Genomic DNA, 23,501 nt, shown 5'->3' on the forward strand with positions numbered 1-23,501 from the left:
AGATAACCACTCATCACTACAAAGAGAATTTCCAACCATATTCCAAGAGAGTAGAAATTGTTTCCTAACTGGAGTATAATTAATGGAATGCCACAATACTACACATCTTGAGTGAACATTAACTCTCTCCCAAATCATGGGTTTATTAAAGAATTCATTAAAAAAGTTCCTTGGTCCTTTCTGTCATGATATAAGCTTGGAGATTAAAAACCAGAATCTTTATACCTCTGCTTGGTTACTTTTCTTTCTTATGATGCTTTTATTATAAAACAGCAAGTGAGCCTTTTATTCAGGTCTACCAAGTGAAGCAAATCTCATGCCATGAAGCAGATGGGAAGTCAAAACAATGCACATGACACCTGATGATATGAATGCAGCAATTTTCATAATTAGAACCTGGGCCTTCTCAAAGGAGGCAGAAAATACTAATGCATTAATTAGTAAAAGGATCTATAAGCAACCATTACTTAGGTACATTGTGAAGACTCCCACTGCTCCCTTTTTAGCAATAGATGGAGTAATCAACTACATTAATCCCAAAAGTAAAGAAGTTTCTTAAATACAACCTTATAGCTTTAATAAGAATAAAAAAGGTTTCTTGGTGACCCTCTGAATGTCATGAACAGCAACCTACATCATAGTAAACAAAATCTTCCCTTCCCATTTTATAAGCAACACATTACACTGTGTGGGTCATTACTGATGCTTTCTAAAATTCTCCAAGGTTGTGGAATGGGAGCTTTGTGGGGATTTAAGAAGTGGGAAGCAAATCACATTCTAGTATTCTAAGTTTTCTGTCTTTTCTGCTAGACATGAATTTCCTATTGGTAATAGATGAATAACAAAAAGATGGGTAAGCAGACTGCTACCAAGGTGAATTTGAAAAACCTAAACTTTACTATCATACTTAAGATTTAAAGACTGAGTAAACAATTCGTAACAGAAGAAATGGCTATTTTGTCCGTAATGCTAGGTTTACAATATTAACTACGTCTCCATTTCAAAAAGAGAGGAAATTATATTAAAATGTTAAATGATAATTATTCCCAAGAACTTTCCTCACTGATTAGCTAGAAATACATCTTCATTACATAGCACCAGTGCGTCTGCAAACCTATACAGTGCTTTCTCACTTAAACAGTAGCCTTAGAACTAAAATGAGTCTAGACCCAGTCTAGAGGAGCTATAGCAACTAATCACTCTTTGTACCTGTTTTATTGCTCTGGTCAAACAAATCTTCCTGAGTTGACAAAATCTCAGGCTCCAGTGACTTCTCAATCTGCAGTCCACCTTCCAGAAGTTCTTGAGCAGACATTTGTTCTTTTGCTTCCATAGCAGCAAGACATACTTTGGGACTAGAAGTTATGTCCTCTGACCTAGGAGATTCATATCACCAGGAGAAAAAGTTGCTAAATTTAAGTAGCTTTCCCTGGTTAGTGTGTTTTTCTTTAATAATTCCAAAAATTTCAGTAGCTCTAATCAACACAGTTATCTACTGAAAGTGAAATAAAGTTAGTTTATTACAAAGTCCTCAGCCCATTTCAAGTACTGTTTGACACACTGCGATACCTGTCCTTTTTAAGATTTTTTTTTTTTTTTTGTAATGACTTATTTTTTTCACGTGAGAGGCATAGTCACAGAGAGAGGAAGCCAGTGCCGTGGCTTAACAGGCTAATCCTCCACCTTGCGGCGCCAGCACACCGGGTTCTAGTCCCGGTCGGGGCGCCGGATTCTATCCCGGTTGCCCCTCTTCCAGGCCAGCTCTCTGCTATGGCCCAGGAAGGCAGTGGAGGATGGCCCAAGTCCTTGGGCCCTGCACCCCATGGGAGACCAGGAGAAGTACCTGGCTCCTGGCTTCGGATCAGCGCAATGCGCCGGCCGTGGCGGCCAATGGAGGGTGAACCAACGGCAAAAAGGAAAACCTTTCTCTCTGTCTCTCTCTCTCTCACTATCCACTCTGCCTGTCAAAAAAAAAAAAGAGAGACAGAGAGGTCTTCCATCTGCTGGTTCACTCCCCAGATGGCTGCAACGGCTGGGGCTGGGCTGTATCTGAAGCCAGGAGCTTCCTCAGGGTTTCCCATGTGGGTGCAGGGGCCTAAGCACTTGGGCCATCTGCTGCTGCTTTCCCAGGCCATCAGCAGGGAACTGGATCAGAGGTAGAACAGCCACGACTCAAACCAGCACCTCTATGAGATGCCAGCACTGCAGACATATGCTTAATTCACTATGCCACAGCACCAGTGTCAAAGATTTATTATTCATTTATTTATTTTTATTGAAAGAGTTAGAGAGAGAGAGAGGAAGAGACAGAGGAAGAGATCCTCCAGAGGCCGGTGTGGTGGCGTGGCAGCAGGTTAAGTCACCGCCTGCAATGCCAACATCCCATATTGGTGCTGGTTTGAGAGCCACCTGCTCCACTTCCAATCTAGCACCCTGCTCTCTCTCTCTGGTCTGTCTCTATCTCTCCCTCTCTCTCTTTCCCCTCTCTGTATAACTCAGATTTTCAAATAAATAAATGTCTTTAAAAAAAAAAGGAGAGAGAGAGAGATTTTCCATCTGTTGTCTCACTCTCCAAATGGCCGCAACAGCCGAGGCAGGGCCAAGCTGAAACCTGGAGCTTCTTCCAGGTCTCCCACATGACTACAGGGGCCCAAGCACTTGGGTCATCTTCTGCTGATTTCCCAGGCTCATTAGCTGGGAGCTGGATTGGAAGTGGAGCAGCTGGGACTCGACTGGGTGCCCATACTGGATGCTGGATGCCATACAGGCAGCTGCTTAATCCAGTACCTTACAACGCTGACCCCAGCAGTACTTTCAATACTGCTCACTGCTGTGTTGTATGCTTTCCATAATTTCTGATGAGTGTCTTGAGGATTTTTGTTACATATTTTATTATCTAGATTTGTACAAGGGAATCTGATCCAGACTACCACAGTGGAAGTAAAAATAGCAGCACCAGGGGGCTGGCACCGCGGCATAGCCGGTAAAGCCACCATCTGCAGTGCAGGCATCCCAAATAGGTGCAGGTTCAAGTCCCGGCTGCTCCACTTCTGATCTAGCTCTCTGCTGTGGCCTGGGAAAGTAGTAAAAGATGGCCCAAGTCCTTAGGCCCCTGCACCCGCGTGGGAGACCCAGAAGAAGCTCCTGATTCCTGGCTTTGGATTGGTGCAGCTCCGGCAGTTGCAGCCAACTAGGGAGTGAACCAGCGATGAAAGACTCTCTGACTCTCTCTCTCTCTCTCTCTCTCTCTCTCTCTGCCTCTCCTTCTCTCTATGTAACTCTTTCAAATAAAAATAAATAAATTAAAAAAAAAAGCAGTACCAACAAAGCGCTTTGTGTACTATCCTCTGTGCTGATGACGTTACCTTCTGCTTTTTTTTTCCATTTGATCTCCACAACCCAAACTCCAAACCAAGACTCCTTCACACCAATACTACTTACACATGTGAGACGCTCACTACTGGCCCCTTCCCAGACACTTACAAGAGCCACCTGTTTTCCCACTCCCCATGGTAAAAAAGACAGCAAAATTAGCTGAACCCTAACTTCCTAAAGAAAAGCCTAAAACGTTAGCCACTGTTAAGCTAAGCGTTTCACATTAGAAAAACAATTTCTCCTGACACTCAACCTTGTTCTACTCCCCACTGTCTACAAAAGAATAAACAAAATACTAAAGGTCTATTCATCCCCTTTCCAAACTGGAACCATCCCAGTTTTCCACCACCACATCCAAACTTCAGTTGTTGGCCAGAAGCAATGTGGTTCTGAATACAATCATCACCACAGACAGATCAGAGGTATGCTTCTGATTCCTATCAAATTAAGAACCTACACGACCTGGGAAACTTCCTGTACCTATAAGCCACCAGATGTAGGATAACTCAGGACATACAACAATCTGGGTGCTCCTCTAGTACAGAAATAGTATGCTCTCAAACATAATATTCATGTGACTCCTCATAACAGAAATTACAAAGACCTCCCACAGAGAAACTCTGTAGATGAAAATTGCAAAGAACAAATGGCAAGAATAAAAAGCCATGTCTATAGTTACAGCAGTAATGAAACAGCTTTGTAGAATGCCTAACTTAAGATGAAAATACAATGAGGCATCATAAATGATCAATGTTATTATGTAATCAGTGCTTTCTATTAGACCAGAAATATGCCCAATGTAAGGGAAAAAATATTTTAGAAACTATTCCCACCTGGCAAAAGGAAATCCGTATAACCCGAAAGCAAAAAGCCATAAATGCCTGTTAGAAAGATCATGGTTTTTACCTTGCAGGTGGCGGATTTTGCTCTTCTACCACATGTACATCCTTACTGGGCTGTGCTGTCTCAAGAGTGTCTTTACTGGACTGTTCTGCCACAGGGATATCTTCATTAGATTGTTCTTCATGTTTAATTGCTGGAAGTTTCAGAAAACAGAGAACAGAGCTCTAATTTTTCAAAGTACTAGAAGCAATTACAAATTAACAGAAGTTAAGTCTAATTAAAAAATATATTCAGGCATCATTCCAAAAAGGAATTAACCAATTACCTATTTACAGAAACCTCAATTGGCAAGTCATCAATTGACAAGTATTTATGAGTCTCTGCAACTTAACTACATTAGATTACATTAACTTAGATAGTTATTTAACTTCGTCTATGGCCATACCACCCTGAATGTGCCAGATCTCATATTATCTCAAAAGCTAAGCATGGTCAGGCCTGGTTAGTACTTGCATAGGAGATAGTTATGTCACTTATTGAGGAAAAAATAACAAGTTCTAGCACGGGAGGAAAACACTTACAAACAACCCCACACACCAGAAAACATGTTTCATACCAGTATTCGCATCCACATCAGATAATCTGGTGTAAGAGTTGGTGGTCACCGACTGCAGATGTTCTCTGTCCACTTCACATGGCACAGGAAGTTCTTCAACATCCTGGCTTTGGGAAAGCTCCAGAACCCCAAAGCCCAACTGTGATGAGGCAGGTTCTAGGAACAAAACTCTAAGCAATTAGCTACCATCCCACAATACTATCAATAAGTAAGTTGCAGGCCCTCTACAAAAGCCTTATGTTAAATAAACCTTTCCTATCAAAGCCCTGCCTGCCAAATTCCACCCCCCAAAAAAACTAAGAATAAATATGTTTAAAATGAATGGGGGGGGGGGGGGGTGGGAGACAGGTGTTTAGCCTAGTGGTTAAGACTCTTATGTTCCACATTAGAGTACCTGAGTTCAATTTTCAGCTCTAGCTCCTGACTCAGCTTCCTACAATACAGACACCCTGACAGAGGTGATGACTCAAATAATGAGATTCCTGCCACTCACAAACTGCACCTCTAACAATTCAGATTATACTTCCATCCCATAAAACACACATTTCAAACATATTTGGAAGTCAAATAAAAAGGAGCACAAGTTGATATACAGAGTGGGCTACCCAATAAGCTACAAATTCCTAAACATCAAATTACACAGAAAACCTTAAATTATAAATAAATTTCTTGTAACTCTCAATTTAATTATGAAAAGTCTATACCATGATAAATCAGATAAATTTAGACAAGTTCATGCTCATGTTAAAGAAATGCAGAGCAATCTACTATAAAAGGCCTTCAAGATACAATACCTTCAGCACCAAAGGAGTGTACATCATCAGGAGAATCTTCTTTCTCCCCTTTCTCCTCTTCCAGATCTTCTTCTTTTTCTTCCCCCATAGTAGGAGCAGATCCCACTGGTATTCCCAGAATACTGCAGGGCAAAAGGACACATTCATGTGTTCCCAGATAGGTTAGGACCTTTGTTCAAAGCACTGTCAATTTTATAGTAACTCTCCACCGACACCAACTATTTCTTAGCCAAATTTGAAAGAGCAAAAAATATCGCCTTTAAGGTACTTGTTTCTAGATAAAAACACTTGTTTCTAGATAAGGTTAATCTCCATTAAATATAAAAATCATACAAAGAACTCTAAGATACAAATTATCCATGACAGGACAACTTATAAAAAATGAAATACAGGTATCTTAAACAAGTAACAAAATCAGAGAAACCATGTGTTGCCAACAAACTCAGGGAAAAAAAAGTTTTAACAAATACAATACTACTACTTTATTTTAAAAGTTTTTTTTAAGCCAGCGCCGCGGCTCACTAGGCTAATCCTCCGCCTTGCGGCGCCGGCACCCCAGGTTCTAGTCCCGGTCAGGGCGCCGGATTCTGTCCCGGTTGCCCCTCTTCCAGGCCAGCTCTCTGCTGTGGCCCGGCAGTGCAGTGGAGGATGGCCCAAGTGCTTGGGCCCTGCACCCCATGGGAGACCAGGAGAAGCACCTGGCTCCTGCCATCGGATCAGCGCGGTGCGCCGGTCACAGCGCAACGGCTACGGCAGCCATTGGAGGGTGAACCAAAAGGCAAAGGAAGACCTTTCTCTCTGTCTCTCTCTCTCACTGTCCACTCTGCCTGTCAAAAAAATAAATAAATTAAATTAAATAAATTAATTTAAAAAGAAGTTTTTTTTTTATTTATTTGAGAGGCAGAACCCCAGTCAAATAGAGGGAGAGACAGAGAGTAAGGTCTTCCATCCACTGGTTCACTCCCCAAATAGACGCGATGACTAGAGCCAGACCGACCTGAAGCCAAAAGCCTCCTCCGGGTCTCCCGTGTGAGTGCTGGGGCCCAAGTTCTTGAATCATCTGCTTTCCCAGACCATAAGCAGAGAGCTGGATCAGAAGAGGAGCAGCCAGGACACGAACAGCTGTCCATACGGGAAGCTGGCACCACAGGCAGAGGACTAGTCTACTATGCCACAGAGCCAGTCCCTTAGAGCCACCCAAAGTTAGGTAAGATAGCATCATTACAAAATGTTCATGGAAATATAAATAAATGGATCTATTCTAAAGAACAAAATGCATCAAGCACTTTATTTAAAAAAATGTATAGGCAATAGTTCTAACAATTCCAATTCTAAGAAATAATTCGGGGCTGATGCTGTGGCTCTTTGTGTTAAACTGCCACCTGCAGTGCTGGCATCCCATATAGGCACCAGTTTGAGTCCCAGCTGAGCCACTTCCAATCCAGGTCCCTGCCAATGCACCTGGGAAATCTGCAGAGGATGGCCCATGTGCTTGGGCCCCTGCATCTACATAGGAGACCCCAAATAAAGCTCTTGGCTCCTGACTTCAGTATGGCCCAGCCCTGGCGTTGTGGCCATATGGGTAGTAAATCAACAGACAGAAGATCTCTCTCTCTCTCTCTCTCTGGCCTGGCCATATGGGTAGTAAATCAACAGACAGAAGATATCTCTCTCTCTCTCTCTCTCTCTCTCTCTCTCCTTCTCTCTAACTCTTTCAAATAAGTATAGAAATCTTTTAAAAATAAAAAACAGGATGAGGTCAGTGCTGCGGAGTAAAAGGTTAAGCCTCCACATGCAGTGCCAGCATCCCATATGTATGCCAATTCAAGTCCCAGTTGCCCCACTTCTGATCCAGCTCCCTGCTAATGTGCCTGGGAAAGCAGCAGAAGATGGCCCAAGTACTTGGGCCCCTGAACCTGTGTGGGAGACCTAGGACCCATCCTAGCTCCTGGCTTCAGATGAGCACAGCTCAGCCGTTGTGTCCAACTGGAGAGTGAACCAGAGGATGGACAACCCCTCCCTATCTCTCTCTCTCTCTCTGTGTAAGTCTTTCAAATAATAAATAAATCTTTTTAAAAAAAAGAAGAATTCCTGGCTCCTGGCTCCAGTCCAGACTAGTCCCAGCCTTTCTAGGCATCTGGGGAGTCAATTAGTGGACAGCAGCCAGCATACATGCTCATTCTAGCAAGAGCTAGCTTGCTCCCATGCTCTCTTCTCTCCCTGCCTCACAAAACTACTAATAAAAAGAGTCAACTAAGGGGTCGGCAATGTTGTGCAGTGGGTTAAAGCTCCACCCTGCAATGCTGCCAGCATCCCATATGGGCACTGGTTCAAGATCCAACTGCTCCACTTTAAAAAAAAATTTATTTATTTGAAAGGCGGAGTTACAAAGAGGCACAGGCAGAGAGAGAGGTCTTCCATCTGCTGGTTTACTCCCCAGATGACCACAACAGCCAGAGCTGCACCGATCCAAAGTCAGGGGCCAGGAGCTTCTTCCGGGACTCCCACTCGGGATCAGCAGCCCAAGGACTTGGGCCATCTTCCATTCCTTTCCCAGGCCATAGCAGAGAGCTGGATCGAAAGTGGAGCATCCGGGACTTGAACCAGCGCCTACATGGGATGCTGGCACTGCAGACAGTGACTTTATCCGCTATGCCAGGGCACCGGCCCCTGCTCTACTTCTGATCTAGCTCCTTGCTAATATACCTGATAAAGCAGCGGAGGATGGTTCAAGTGCTAGGGTCCCTGCACCCACATGGGAAACTCAGGAGAAGCTCCTGGGTCCTGGTTTTGTCCTGGCCCAGCCCTGGTCATTGTGGCCATTTGGGGGTTAACTAGTGGATGGAAGACCTCTCCCCCTCTCTTTTTATGTTTGTTTGTTTGTTTGTTTGTTTGTTTTTGACAGGTAGAGTGGACAGTGAGAGAGAGAGAGGGACAGAGAGAAAGGTCTTCCTTTGCTGTTGGTTCACCCCACAATGGCCGCTCCGGCTGGTGCACTGCGGCCGGCGCACCGCGCTGATCCGAAGGCAGGAGCCAGGTGCTTCTCCTGGTCTTCCATGGGGTGCAGGGCCCAAGCACTTGGGCCATCCTCCACTGCACTCCCGGGCCATAGCAGAGAGCTGGCCTGGAAGAGGGGCAACCGGGAGAGAATCCGGCGCCCCGACCGGGACTAGAACCTGGGGTGCTGGCGCCGCTAGGCAGAGGATTAGCCTGTTGAGCCACGGCACCGGCCTCCCTCTGTCTCTACCTCTCTCTGTAACTCTGCCTTTCAAATAAATAAATCTTAAAAAAGGAAAAAAAGAAAACGTATGAAAAAGACATCTTTGATACAATTGGGAAAGTCTGAATACAAACTATTATTAGATATTATCATAGTTGTGTTAATGGAATTATACTTGTATAGGATAATGTATTCATTCTTAAGAAATGAATGCTGGGGCCCAGTGCTGTGGCACAGCAGGTAAAGCCACTGCCTGCAGTGCCAGCATCCCATATGGGTGCCTATTTGAGTCCTGGCTACTCCACTTGCTATCCAACTCTCTGTTATGGCCTGGGAAAGCAGCAGTCAAAGGAAAAATGCTCATGTTAATTTAAAAAGTCAGAAAACATACAAACTTTTTCCTTCCATATGATAGCTATGTAAACCAAACGCAGAAGAAAAAAGGGAAAATATGTCAGAATGTTTATGGCAATTAGCCTCTGGGTGGCAGGATTACAGATGACATTCTTTTGCTTCCTTACAGCTTTCTATTCACTTAATATTCTCTATAAAGAACAACAAAGCATAACTCTAATAAGCATAAAAAGAAGCAGATTTAGTAAGCTCTGGGACTATGATCCAGGGGAAAGGACTAAATAAAGATCTGCACACAAATAAGACAGAACATTATCTCTAGAACTGAGAGGACCAGATGCATGACCTTGGGAAACACAAGAAAAGAATATTCAAGAGCAAATATGGCAAAATGTACAAGAGAAGCAACAAAAAAACACAAAGCCAAACATCTTGCATCGTCCTGTCTCTGACTCTAAACACTGGCAGTCTCGGTGAGGCTCGGGACCTCTTCTCCAGCTCCACTCATCCAGCTTTGTACAGACTCACAGTTTTGAATAGCACTCATGCGTCTGACTCTGCAATTTAAATCTCCAGGCTACATCTTTTCCCTAAGCTCCAGACTTGCATACCCAACTGCCTCCTCCACATCTCTAACGGTTTACTGAAAAGGCAGCAGCTCAATGTTTAACATGTCTACATCTGAACCTTGCCTCCTGTCATCTGATCTATCTCAATTAACAGCCACCCATTTCTTCAAGTTGCACAAACTAAAAACCTGGAATCCGTGTTACCTCCTCCCTAGCTCTCATACTTCACACTTGATCAATTTGTATTTTCAAATATTCAAATTCTTACTACTCCTCTTCTCCTTCTAACTTGATCCAGTCACTTCTGTAATTTGTCTAAATTATTTCAATAGACTCCTAGTTGGCCTTACTGTCTCTGCTCTTGTTCAATGTCTAGTCTTTTTTTTTTTTTTTTTTTTTTTTTTTTTTTTTTTTTTTAGGATTTATTTATTATTTGAAAGGCAGAGTCACAGAGAGGCAGAGAGAGAGGTCTTCCATCTGCTGGTTCACTCCTCAAATGGCCACAATGGCCAGGGCTGGGCCGATCCAAAGCCAGGAGCCAGGAGCTTCTTCCTGGTCTCCCACACAGGTGCAGGGGCCCGAGGACTTGCACCATCCTCTACTGCTTCCCCAGGCCATAGCAGAGAGCTGGATCAGAAATGGAACAGCTAGTTCTTAAACTGGCAGAGCACCCACATGGGATAGCGGCACTGCAGGCAGAGGCTTTACCACTATCCCACAGCACCAGCCCCCCTCCATATCTATTCTTGAGCCAGAATGCTCTTATAAAAAAAACCTCAGTCAGATCATGTCATTTCTCTGCTCAAAATCTTTAAATGCCCTCCCATCTCACCATGACTAGGAACCAAGTTCCTCACTATGACCCACACAGATGTACAGAATTCAGTTACCCTTTTACTTCTCCCATTTCTCTCAGTCACTGCACTCTTGCCACACTATCTTGCCATTTCTCTAACATTCCAACCACCCTCATGTCTCAGGGACTTAGTACTTGTTATTCTCTATGCATGGACTGCACTTATTATCCCAGGAAACAGCAGAGATCACGTGCTCACTTTGGATATTTAATCAAAGGTCACATCAGTGAAACATTCTAGCTATTAAACTTCCCTAGCTATATTAACTTGTAACCACTCCCATGCTTCCTATCCCCTTACCTGCTTTACTTTTCTCTTCAGTCCACATCAGTATTTAACAGACTATGTATTTATGAAAATGATGAAAAGACAATCTACAGAATGGGTGAAAATATCTGCAAATCACATGTATTGCTACAAGGATACCTTAAAAAACTTATGGAATAATGGAATTGAAAGGTAAGTTTACTGAGGCATGAGTTTGGCCTAGAGGTTAAGATGCCAGTTAAGACACCCGCATCACTCACGGGAATGCCTGGGTTCACTCCCCAGCTCCACCTCTTGACTACGCCTTTCTGCTAATGCAGAATTTGGGAGACACACGTTGATGGCTCAAATAGTTGGGATCCTGCCACCAAATGGGAGTCCTGGATTGAGTTATCAGCTCCTACTTCAGCACCATCACCATTCTCTGCAACCATTTGAGGAGTAAACCAGAAAGCAGGAGCTCTGTCTCTCAAATAAATAATTTTAAAATAAAAAAGATATGTTGATTTTGATACACAAAAATTTTGGAATCCATGTAGTTTTTCCACAATATGTCTTCCACTAGTTTTTTGAAGACCAATGGTAGGCATGGATTTCAATTTTTTTGCATCAAAATATCTTTTAATTCCATTTGTCTGCAAAATGTCTGAAGTACCCTCACATAACCCACACAAGAATGTAAGTTACATCAAGGTCTATCATTTTTTTCCTCCTGATCACTTTGTATTCTCAAAACCCAAGAGTAGGGTCTGATGTTGTAGTACAGCAAGTTAAGCCTCTGCCTGCAAAGCCAGCATCCCATAGTCAGTGTCCACATCTGTTTATTTCTTAAGATTTATTTATTTATTTGAAAGAGTTACAGAGATGCAGTGCATAAAGGGTGTAGGGGGTCTTCCATCTATTGGTTCACTCTCCAATGGCCGCAACAGCCAGAGCTGGGATGATCCAAAGCTAGGAGCCAGGGACTTCTTCCAGGTCTCCCATGCGGGTGCAGGGGCCCAAGGACTTGGGCCATCTTCCACTGCTTCCCCAGGCCATAGCAGAGAGCTGGATCAGAAGTAGAGCAGCCAGGTCTCGAACCAGCACCCATATGGGATGCTGGCACTGCAGGTGGCAGCTTCACCTGCTATGCCATAGCACCGGCCCCCAGCATCCAGATCTGAGTGCTGGTTCGAGTCTGGCCTGCTCAGCTTCAGATCCAGCTCCCTGCTAATGTTCCTGGGAAAGCAGCAGAAGATGGCCCATTGCTTGGGCTCTTGCCATCCATGTGGGAAACATGGATGGATTTCTGGCTTCTGGCTTCAGCTTGGCCCAGCCCAGACAATCATGGCCATTTGGTAATACAAAGGGAACCAACAGATAGATTTTTCTCTGTCACTTTGTCCCTCAGCTAAATAAAATAAATCTTTAAAAAAAAATCCAAGAAGGTTTGGTATATAGGAAGTACTCAATAAATATTATGGAACAATTAGGTGAACCATTTGAAAAGGCTTGAAATAAATCAGATTAAAGACAAAAAAAAATCAGTATCCATGCTAAACTTTACTGTCTAAACACAGTGGGAGGGGCCGGCACTGTGGCACATCGGGTAAAACCACCACCTGCAGTGCTGACACCCCATATGGACACCGGTTTGAGTCCCAGCTGTTCCACTTCCGATCCAGCTCTCTGCTACAGCCTGGGAAGGCAGTGGTAGATGGCCCAAGTCCTTGGGCACCTGACCTGTGTAGGAGACCAGGAAGAAACTCCTGGCTTCTCTCTGTCTCTGCCTCTGCCTCTCCTTCTCTCTGTGTAACTCTTACTTTTAATTAAATAAATAAATCTTAAAAAAAAAAAAAAAAAAAAACATGGTAGGAAAAGGAAGGTTCAAGTACATTATTCAGAGGTATAAAAATAGCCAACAGAAGAACTAAAATAATTACTCTCAAGAACTGGGAGCACAGGGATATGAGTTAAACCTCTATCTTTTATTACTACAACTCAACTGTCTTAATCTGACAAAATAAGAAATAGCAATCTAGTAGTATTATTTTATTTATAAAACACATATAGGGGACTGGTGCTGTGGAGTAATAGGTAAAGCCGCCGCCTACAGTGCCAACATCCCATATGGGCGCCTGTTCAAGTCCGTTCCTCCACTTCTAATCCAGCTCTCTGCTATGGCGTGGGAAAGCAGTGGAAGATGGCCCAAGTCCTTGGGCCCCTACACCTGCGTGGGGGACCCACAAGCTCCAGGCTCTTGGCTTCAGATCAGCACAGCTCCGGCCATTGCGCCATTTGGGGAGTGAACCAGAGGATGAAAGACCTCTCTCTCTCTCTCTCCCTCTCGGCCATTTGGGGAGTGACCAGAGGATGAAAGACACCTCTCTCTCTCTTTCTTCCTCTGCCTCTCTGTAACGTGGTCTTTCAAATAAAATAAATAAATCTTTAAAATAAATAAATAGTTGAGACAGAGACCATATGGTATATAGTGTTTCAGATTTAAAAAATAAAAATAAAAACACATATAGTTTTACAACCATATTAGAACTAGGAAAACAACCTCCCAAAGAAGTAGAAATACAAACAATTTAACCTGGTTAGACAAAGGGTGGGAAAGAATGTTTATTTTTTTGTAAGCCCTTTTTAAAAAAAACTACATATTTATTCTGATAAAAATATTTAATACATCTCATCAAAATTCACAACTTGCTGTGAGAAACTCTCTGAAAAGGACAATAAGAAAAGCTACAGAGTAGGAGAAAATATTTGCAAACCACATATCCTATAAAGTGCTAATATCTAGAACAATACGGTAAACGTCTGGCCTGAGGGCCATATAAGGCCTATGAAATCATTTGGTCTGACCCTGCCAAGGCAACCACAGGCAAGACTTGAGATGTAGCAGGCTAATTTTTAAGTTAATAATTTTGTATGGCCTGCAAACAATATTATAAATATCCAAATGGTCCTTGGCAGAAAAAAGGTTCCCCACCCCTAGAAGATACAAAGAAAACCCTCAAAACACAGCAGTAAAAAAAACTAAACAATCCTTTCAGGAAATGGGCAAAAAACATGAACAGACATTTCCCTGAAAAGGATGACAGATGGCAAATAAGCACATGAAAAGATGCTCAACATCATTAGCCACTGGGAAAATGCAAATTAAAACCACAATGAGCTATCACTACAAACTCATCAGATGGCTACCTCAAAAAGTACCAAAACCATAAAACAAACAAACAAAAAAAAAAACTGCACAGACCACCTGAAAAAAAAATAGCAAAAACACCTAATGCTAGTAAGGATACAGAGATATTACATCATTCATATATTGCAGATGTACCTATAAAATGGTACAGTCACTCTCGAAAACTGTCAGAGTTTCTTAAAAAACTAAATATGCAACTACCACACAACCCGGAGAACTGAAGAGTTACATTCACACAAAAACATGTACACAAATGTTGACAGACAAAAACAGGAAACAACCAGATGACTTTCAACAGGTGGAGAGGGAAACAAATCATGGTATCTCCATACCATGGAAGAATAGTCAACAAGAAGTAACTATTGAAACACACCAAAACTTGGATGGATCTCCTGAGAGTTATTTTTACTGAAAAAAAAAAAAATCCATATATACCATTTATATAACATTTTCAAATAAGCGAATTCTACAAATGGAGAATGGATTTGTGGTTGCCCCAGGGGTTCAGGTGTAGAAAAGGGAAGGTAGATGTGGCTATACAGGGGTAACACTGTGATATTTTAACTGTTCAGTATCTTGAATGTAGTGGCAGACAGACAAACCTACACTAGTGACAAACTATATAAAACTACACATATATACACAAGTACAAGTAAAACAAAATCTGAATAAATTTGGTGATTTTTATCAATATCAATATCCTTGCTGGGATATGATAGCTTTGCAAAACATCACCACTGGGGGAAATCTGACAAAGTGTACAAGCATTTAACACTCTGTATTATTTCTTATGACAGCATGTGAATCTACTATTACCTTAATTTTTAATATGTATGATGAAAAAACAAAAGTATCTATATTTCTTCAGTATTATATTTTAGAACACTCTACATTTAGGACCATCAGCTTACATCAACAGGACACCAGATAAAACAGGATGATTTTTAAAAATTTTATAACATAAGCCGGCACCGCAGCTCAGTAGGCTAATCCTCCGCCTTGCGGCGCCGGCACACCGGGTTCTAGTCCCGGTCGGGGCACCGATCCTGTCCCGGTTGCCCCTCTCCAAGGCCAGCTCTCTGCTGTGGCCAGGGAGTGCAGTGGAGGATGGCCCAAGTGCTTGGGCCCTGCACCCCATGGGAGACCAGGATAAGCACCTGGCTCCTGCCATCGGAACGGCGCGGTGCGCCGGCCATAGCGCGCCTACTGCGGCGGCCATTGGAGGGTGAACCAACGGCAAAAACGAAGACCTTTCTCTCTGTCTCCCTCTACTGTCCACTCTGCCTGTCAAAAATTAAAAAAAAAAAAAATTTATAACATAGTACAAAAGTTCTCCCATGCAGGATTTTTTTCCAAAATAATAAACACAGATGACATAAGTGATAAATATATATATATATACCTATATATATATATATAGGTATATGCATGTATATGTGTGTGTATCTGTGTGTGTGTGTGTGTGTGTGTTCTGGGACCAGTGCTGTGGTGCAATAGAGCAAAGCACTGGTTTGAGTCCTGGCTGATCTGCTTCCAATCCAGATCTCTGCTAACGTGCCTGGGAAAGCAGCAGAAGGTAGACCAGGTCCTTGAGTCCATGCACCCACATGGGAGACCCAGAGTTCAAGGAAACTGACTTTGTCCTGGCCCAGCCTGGGTTGTTGTGGCCATTTGGGGAGTGAACTAGCAGATGGAAGATCTGTATGTGTGTGTGTGTGTGTGTGTATAGCCCTCTAAGTCTGCCTTTCAGCTAAATTAATATTTTATAATAATAAAGTGTGTGTGTATATACTCTAAATAGCTTCCATTTTTTCAGAATCAACCCCAAATTATTTCCAGTTGAGAAGTCTTCACACATCAAACTATCTGAAAAGCTCCTCCTCTCAAAGTGCACGCTCCTTGCAGCCCTTCAACTATGCCCAGTAAATTTATACATGTTGTTCAGACTGCATTCCTCAAAGAAGCATCACCTTATCTCCCAGATTAGACTACATACATTTTATTCTCCTCTATGTAATGATCACAATTGTAACTAAATAGCTACTGATATAATGACTTGTTTAATAGCTGTCTCCTCTATTAAATTGGAAGCTCCATGATGGCAAAGCCCCTTTATTTTTTATTTATTTATTTATTTATTTATTTTGACAGGCAGAGTTATAGACAGTGAGAGAGAGTCAGAGAGAAAGGTCTTCCTTCATTGATTCACTCCCCAAATGGCCGCTATGGTTGGCACACTGTGCCAATCCGAAGCCAGAAGCCAGGTGCTTCCTCCTGGTCTCCCATGCGGGTACAGGGCCCAAGCATTTGGGCCATCCTCCACTGACTTCCCAAGCCACAGAAGAGAGCTGGACTGGAAGAAGAGCAACCGGGACAGAACCGGCATCCCAACCGGGACTAGAACCCAGTGTGCTGGCGTTGCAGGCGGAGGATTAGCCAAGTGAGCCGCAGCGCCGGCCAATGGCAAAGCCCCTTTAAAGCACATGCCACAGAGCCTGAACGTTCAATGAACAAAGGCATTCAATCTGTTTTCAGAGAAAGGAAAATACTGATGCCAAAAAGGAAAATTAGCATGGAATGTCTCAAACAGCATTGTTTTACTCATAATAAGGGGTATGCATTCTTCCTGTCCTCCTAGTTCAATGAGGACATTGAGCCACAAAAACCATAGATAAGCCTGGCACATTTTTCTAAAGAAGTACCACTACAGAAGCAAAGAAAACATAGGTGAGTAGAGCAGCTGAGTCTAAGAACAAAAGCATAAGCAGTAAGATAAATGATAGAAGAGAGCCTGGGCTCAGTTTGCAAATATAATAGTGAGTTTGTAGGGACTCTGGAAAAACACAGCACTCACACGCCATCTAAGAGGCTGGCTGCCACCCACAGCTCCAGCCAATGAGGACTAGTAACGTTAGAAGGCGGAAATTCAGATTTTATGAGAAATATCTTCATTTCTAAATTCTGTCAATTAACTGAAATATACGAGGGCACTTCAAAAACTTCATGGAAAATGGAATTAAAGAATATAGTTTGGGGCTGGCATTGTGGTTGAGTAAAGCCTCCTCCTGTGACACCAGCATCCTGTACGGGTGCCAGTTCATGTCCCAACTGCTCCACTTCCAATCCAGCTCCCAGTTAATGGCCTGGGAAAAGCAGAGGAAGATGGCCCAACTGTTTGGGCCCCTGTCACCCATATACAAGACCTGGATGAAGCTCCTGGCTCTCAGCTTCGGCCTGCTACAATGCTGGCCACTGTGATCACCTGGGAGTAAACCAGCAGATAGAAGATCTCTTTGTGTCTCTCCCTCTCTCTCTGTTATTCTTTCAAATAAATAAATAAACACTTTAAAAAAATTAAGTTTACTGTGATACTATAGTAACTTTGAAAGATACACATAATTTATCGTAAAATGTATTTTTTCATGATCTTTTTGCATATCCTTCGCATGAACAATTTCAAAATTTGCACCAAAATGAACCTATCTTAATTCCATTCTTGCACAAACTTTCTGAAGCACCCTCATATTTTGTCACCTGTATGAGACTAATCCATCTTGCAGGCCAAAATGAGCCCACTGGTTTCAGGATTATTGTAAAACATCAAATTTTATTTGATAATTTAGGGAGTAAAACTTACAAACAAATGCAGAATATAAAATAAAACGCAATCCAAAAAAGCATTTAGAAACCAGGTATTCAGTCTCACACTGGAATAAGTGGGTTCAATTCCCAGTTTCAGCTCCTGACTCCAGCTTCCTACTAATGCATACTCTGGGAGGCAGCAAGGATAACTAAAATAATTGAGTTCTTCTCACCCACTTGGGAGACCTGGATTGCCTTCCAGTTCTTGGAATTTGGGGAGTGAATTAATAGGTGAGAGCTCGTTCTATCTTTATCTCTCTATGAAATTAATTAATTTTTAAAATTGTAAAGCATTTTTTATAAGATTTACTTATTTATTTGAAAGACAAAACAACACGGATCCTGGTTCACTTCCCAAATGGTCACAACATCCCAGGCTGGGCCAGGCCAAGGCCAGGAGCTTCACCAGGTCTGCCACGTGGGTGGCAGGGGCCCAAGTACTTGGGACATTCTCCACTGCTTTCCCAGGTGCATTAGCAATGAGCTATATTGGAAGCAGAACAGCTGGAACTTTAACCCACACTAGGATGTACTGCAGGCAACTTAACCTGCTATACCACAGTATGACCCCAGCATTTATTTTTAAGATAAAACAATAGTCTTTAACCCATCTCAAGCTACCACTCTCTCTGACTAGTTCTACTTTATACCTCAATACCCCAAGACTCCTGAAGTTGTCTATGTTCTTCTTTCACTTTAATTGAAGAATTGAAGAAGAATATTGAGAAACATTGAATAGTTAAAAACAAGAGAGTCCTTTATGTCAGAAGGACCAGATTCAAAACCCAATTCTGTCACTTATCAGTATTCCACAGCAAGTTATTTAACTTCTTTGCCCATAAGCTCCATTTCTATATAACAGAATTAATGTCTTCATTATACAGTTGCTTTAAGTACAGAAATTAATGAGACTGTATGTGAAATGTCCAATACAGGGCCTAACACAGAGGATGGACTCAGAAGGCATATACCATAAAGATATACGTAAGAAACAGCAGGGGCCGGCACTGTGGCATAACAGGTAAAGCCTCTACCTGCAGTGCAAGCATCCCATATGGGTGCCAGTTTGAGACCCAGCTGCTCCACTTCCGATCCAACTCTCTGCTATGGCCTGGGAAAGCAGCAGAAGATGGCCAAAGTCCTTGAGCCCCTGCACCCACGTGCGAGACCCCGAGGAAGCTCCTGGCTTTGGATCGGTGCAGCTCTGGCCTTTGAGACCATCTGGGGAGTGAACCAGTGGATGGAAACACCCCCTCTGCCTCCACTCTTTCAAGTAAACAAATAAAATCTTTAAAAAATAAATAAAAACTCAAAGTTGCCCAGAGTATGAACTGAACATTCTGGATCTAAAATTGGTGAGGCGCCAGTGCTATGGCGTAGCAGGTCAAGCCACCACCTGCAGTGCCAGCATCCCATATGGGCACCGGTTCGAGTCCCAGCTGCTCCATTTCCGATCCAGCTCTCTGCTATGGCCTAGGAAAGCAATAGAAGATGGCCCAAGTCCTTGGGCCTCTGCACCCACGTGGGAGACCTGGAAGAAGCTCCAGGCTTCTGGCTTCAGATCCGGGCAGCTCCAGCCGTTGCAGCCAACTGGGGAGTGAACCAGTGGATGGAAGACCTCTTTCTCTCTGCCTCTCCTTCTCTCTGTGTGTAACTCTGACTTTCAAATAAAGAAATAAATCTTCAAAAAAAATAAAACTGGTGAGGTGTTCTGGCTGGCAGTTGGAAAGCACACCCAATAGTTCTTGATATTACACCTAAATCTTTTGGATAATATTTTCTAATTTTTATATCTATACTAAGAATAGGAATGTTTATTCTGCTTCACTTGCATAAGATAGACCAGAGTTTAATAATGTAATTATAAAACAATGACACCACTCTCACAAAACAGTTTCTAACTAATAATACTAATATAATACTATCTAATACCATCCTCAAGACCCATTCCCTAATCCACAAAAAGAAGATTCATCCCTTGGGTTAAGGCAGCAGGTACACATAAGAAAACTGATCCCTTAATAAATTTAAATTCCTTAAAACATTAGTATACCTGCTTGTCCTGTTGGGCTGAGGTAACTGCTCAATGACCTGACTGATGGAACCACATGTGTCCAAATGAGGAGAATCTGTAGAGTCTAGAAAAAAAAAAAAAAAAAATCAAAGGCATTTACTACCAAACTTAATAAAAATTCAGGAATAAAGATATTACCAACCCAACCTACTACATTACAACATTAATTTTTGAGCTGCTAGAATGACTAGATGTACCTCCTTACTAGATTTCCTTACATGGGTTCACAACAACCACAGGTTTAAATCCACCGGGCTCAAACAACAGTGCCTAAAAACGCAAAGGGGACTTACAGCTTTATCACCTCACCTGCAACCTTGTTTTCCTTCAAATGTCCAGTGAACCCACTGTTAGCGTCTCTTGGTTCTTCTCCAGCTGTCTGTTCGGGATTGGATACTACATCCTAGAGAATACAGGTACACATTATGCCCACCACATATAAAATACTCCATAATAATAAAGCAAACTTTTTTCGCAAAAAGTATGATTGATTTCATTTTTCTAACCAACTTGACCCAAAAGATAGTGACATCGAAAATACATGTGCTGTTCTACACTAGAAAACAAAACAAACAAACAAACTGCTCAATCATTTTCAAACAAGGTACCACTCACCAACACAGGGTTCTCTTTGTGCGTCTGCAGGTTAGGAAGGTGTCTAGACAGCATACTGAAGTGAGAACCAGAATCATCTTCCAGAACCTGGCTTTCGGGCTGAGAATCTTCAATTATCAGGCAAGGAGTATCTTGCTGAGAGAAATCTGAATCCAACTGACTTCCAGTAGGGTCCATCTGCTCCCCTGGAATGGAATAACAAAAGATCAGTTCTGTGTAACCCACTAGCCTTCCTCACGCAGTCTGAGCCTAAGAATGGGGCGGAAGTACAAGAGCTGGAAAAGGGTTCGGGGGCAGGTCTAATCGCCGCGAGCGTTCTCCCATCTTCGCCCCCAGACCGCCGCTTCCTGGTTATTTACAATAAGCCCACCTGTCCCCTCGCTCGCTCTTTCATCACCTTCCCGTAGACACCCTTACGCCTCCTTCCTAACCTCTCCTCTCCCCGCCCCTTTTGCCATCCCCCCCACAACTCTCCCCACGTCCTCCCGGCGCCTCTGCTACCCACCAAGAAGCTGCTTTGTAATCTCCGCTCGCCAGAACCCCCACCGCCCTTCGCGCTTCCTCACGACCACCGGGCCTTCCTCGCTACTGCTTCCCCACCCCCTCCTCAGGGCCCTCCAGCCCCTTCCCCGTCACCGCCGCCATGCTTGCCACCCCGCCCCCTCCGGTCAGCCATCCCCTCAGACCCGAAACCCGAGCCTGTAGAGCCAGCTGCGACCCCATTTTTCTCCAAGCAATACCAGGCATCCCGGCGGGAGAGCCCCTGCGCTCGAGCTAGAGGTCTCTGCACGCTCCCCAGGTCCCTCCAGCTCGATCCCCAGGTCGCCGCTGTCTCCACCGCCGCCACCGGCCGCGAACTCCCCCTTTTCCCGTCGCGTCACGCAGTGTCGGGCCGCCCATTCGCTGCTGCTGGCCGCCACTCAGGAAATCCTGCGGATGATAGGTGGCTGAGACGGAGTGCCCCGCCCCACGTAAGAAAAAGGAACACGGCGGCGCGTTTCCATGGCAGCACGGACGGTGCAGGCCCTCCCCCTAGTGCCGCCGGAGAATGACAGTATCCTTGAACCGAAGGGACCTTGAGAGGGCGTGAAAAATATTCCCCTCCCTCCGAGACGGTTGTATTTGCCACAGCTCAGACGTTGGAGAATCTCTACCTGCTTTCTCTCGTTCAGTCACCTTCGAGCCTCTTCCGTCCCCTCTTCTGTGGAAAAGGAGCGTTTCCCGGCTTTCTGATAAAAGGGCACAGGCGAACCCGAGTGAGGGTGCCTAGTGCTTCCGAGCCGGTGACGCGGAGCGGGAAGAGAAGACTCTCAGGGAGTTGCCTGCGTCAACCAGGGTTCCTCTTGTGACTCTGCACCTGAATCCAGGGGCCTCACCTTGCAACCCTGCTAGTTCGTCCGTTCTTCTTCTCCCCCACCCCCACATTGTCTAAGGGCCCCCAGTAAGCCATATTCCCTTCCCCTTGCCCTTTCCCACCCTGTAACGTATTGCAAGCTTCACGTTTGTTTATCGTTGCCCTTGTCTTTTAGGGAATTGAAGGCTGTGGAGACGACAGCCCCAGACACGTTCTTTGCACCTCCCGTGGAGAGAACGGAGCGCTGTGCTTCTCCAACTCTGCCGTGGAGAGAACAGCTGCCGCCCCTTCTAACTTGATGACCTCAAAGCCCTGGGATTCAATTATCCTCATTGTGATGCCAGGGTCTTGTAGAGAGTAGAGCAGCTGGGGCAAGGATTAATGAACTATGCCCGTGAGGCATACATGTTTGGGTTTTTGTTGTTGTTTGTGGGTTTTTGTTTTGTTTTGTTCTTTCCTTAACTGGAAGCTCAATCTGTAACAGAATTCTAGCTAGAGCAGCTGTCAGGGAAACCACCTAGCAAAATGCCAAGTATATAACATAGTAGGCATTCAATAGGAGGAAGTTTTCTCCCTCTACCTCAGGCTAAAAATTACGTAGGCACAGCCCAACGGTAATTCTCCATTTCTGTAAATGCCCCCATAAAGCACTTGAAACAGGCTACCCTGAAGTGGCACTTCCAACCAACTAATTTTCTCTGCTGCTATAAATCACAGTGATCCTATTTTTCTAACCAAAAGTTAAAGCATGTTGTCTGAAGATGTGTTACTTAAAGGAACAAAACGACTGACTCTGAAATGAAATTGTTCTGAAAAACCTAGAATCTATTACTGTCATAGCTAGAATGTAATTAGGGTCCCTAGAAAGCTTTATTAGCAGAGCAAAAATGAAGTAAACCACACAGAGACACATCTCACTTCTTAATCTTAAAATCGTTTCTAATTGATTCTTCTCTTTCTTCAATGCTAATGGTACAGAACAGCAGTAACCAAGTAAATGTAATCCCAAAAGGATGAGGTCACATCCACGTTGACTACACTGGGGACACAACGTGAGCTCAGTTCCAGAGGGCACACCCAGGCCTGTTGTGGGGCAAATTGTGACCTTGAGTCCCAGAAAAATCCCTCCAAAGTCACTGTTGTTTTGCTCTTCTTCTCCAAGCTGCTGTCAGATTTCTACCTCTCCAAGGAAAACATAAACAGGTCTTCTTGGCTACTTGACACATAATTGTATGTGTTTGTCAAAACTCCTAAAACTAAAAAGGGCGAATTAAACCTCAATAAACATGACTAAAAATAAATCAATGAACATGAGCCATTTCCATTACTAAATAAAACAACTGGGAAGAAACACTGTAAATTCCTTGTTAGGCAGTGTGATGATTAAAATAATCATTAAATCATACGGAAAGATCAGAAAATGTGGCAGAAAAGTCACCCACTGAGGCTGTGACTGATTGGGGTGAGGTGAGCCAATGACTTTTACTGACTGCTAGACTGCATAGGACCAAAAGGACTATCAGTACATCTACCTATCACAGGTATATCTTGGTCTAAGCCACCTCACAGAGATATCTAATTTACCTCGAAAATGTCAGAGAAGAAAATCCTGTAGGACCCTATGTTAATCTGCTTTAAAGTTTTAACACACCTCATTGTCAGAAATTTTTCTTCTAATCATTTAATCTAAATCCTTTATTTTACAGCTCAAAGCCATTTCCTCTCCTATTG

The 23,501-nt window shown here is 43.4% G+C and overlaps 1 protein-coding gene across 3 annotated transcripts in view; it reads right to left on the minus strand.

Moving 5' to 3' along the window:
• TP53BP1 (tumor protein p53 binding protein 1) overlaps positions 1-21,275 on the minus strand; it is a 94,725-nt gene extending 73,450 nt beyond the window's left edge. For all 3 annotated transcript variants that reach the window (XM_062205772.1, XM_062205771.1, XM_062205770.1), the window contains exons 1-8: positions 21,157-21,275; positions 20,417-20,601; positions 20,111-20,204; positions 19,781-19,865; positions 5,629-5,750; positions 4,835-4,990; positions 4,282-4,411; positions 1,210-1,376 (exon numbers count right to left, since the gene is read on the minus strand). In XM_062205772.1, coding sequence (XP_062061756.1) covers positions 1,210-1,376; positions 4,282-4,411; positions 4,835-4,990; positions 5,629-5,750; positions 19,781-19,865; positions 20,111-20,204; positions 20,417-20,601; positions 21,157-21,163 — 946 coding nt within the window. In that variant the 5' untranslated portion in view covers positions 21,164-21,275. The remainder of the gene's footprint in view (positions 1-1,209; positions 1,377-4,281; positions 4,412-4,834; positions 4,991-5,628; positions 5,751-19,780; positions 19,866-20,110; positions 20,205-20,416; positions 20,602-21,156) is intronic.
• Positions 21,276-23,501: the final 2,226 nt, after the last annotated feature.

This window comes from Lepus europaeus, chromosome 11 (assembly GCF_033115175.1).
Source record: "Lepus europaeus isolate LE1 chromosome 11, mLepTim1.pri, whole genome shotgun sequence".
Classification (NCBI taxonomy): Eukaryota; Metazoa; Chordata; class Mammalia; order Lagomorpha; family Leporidae; genus Lepus; species Lepus europaeus.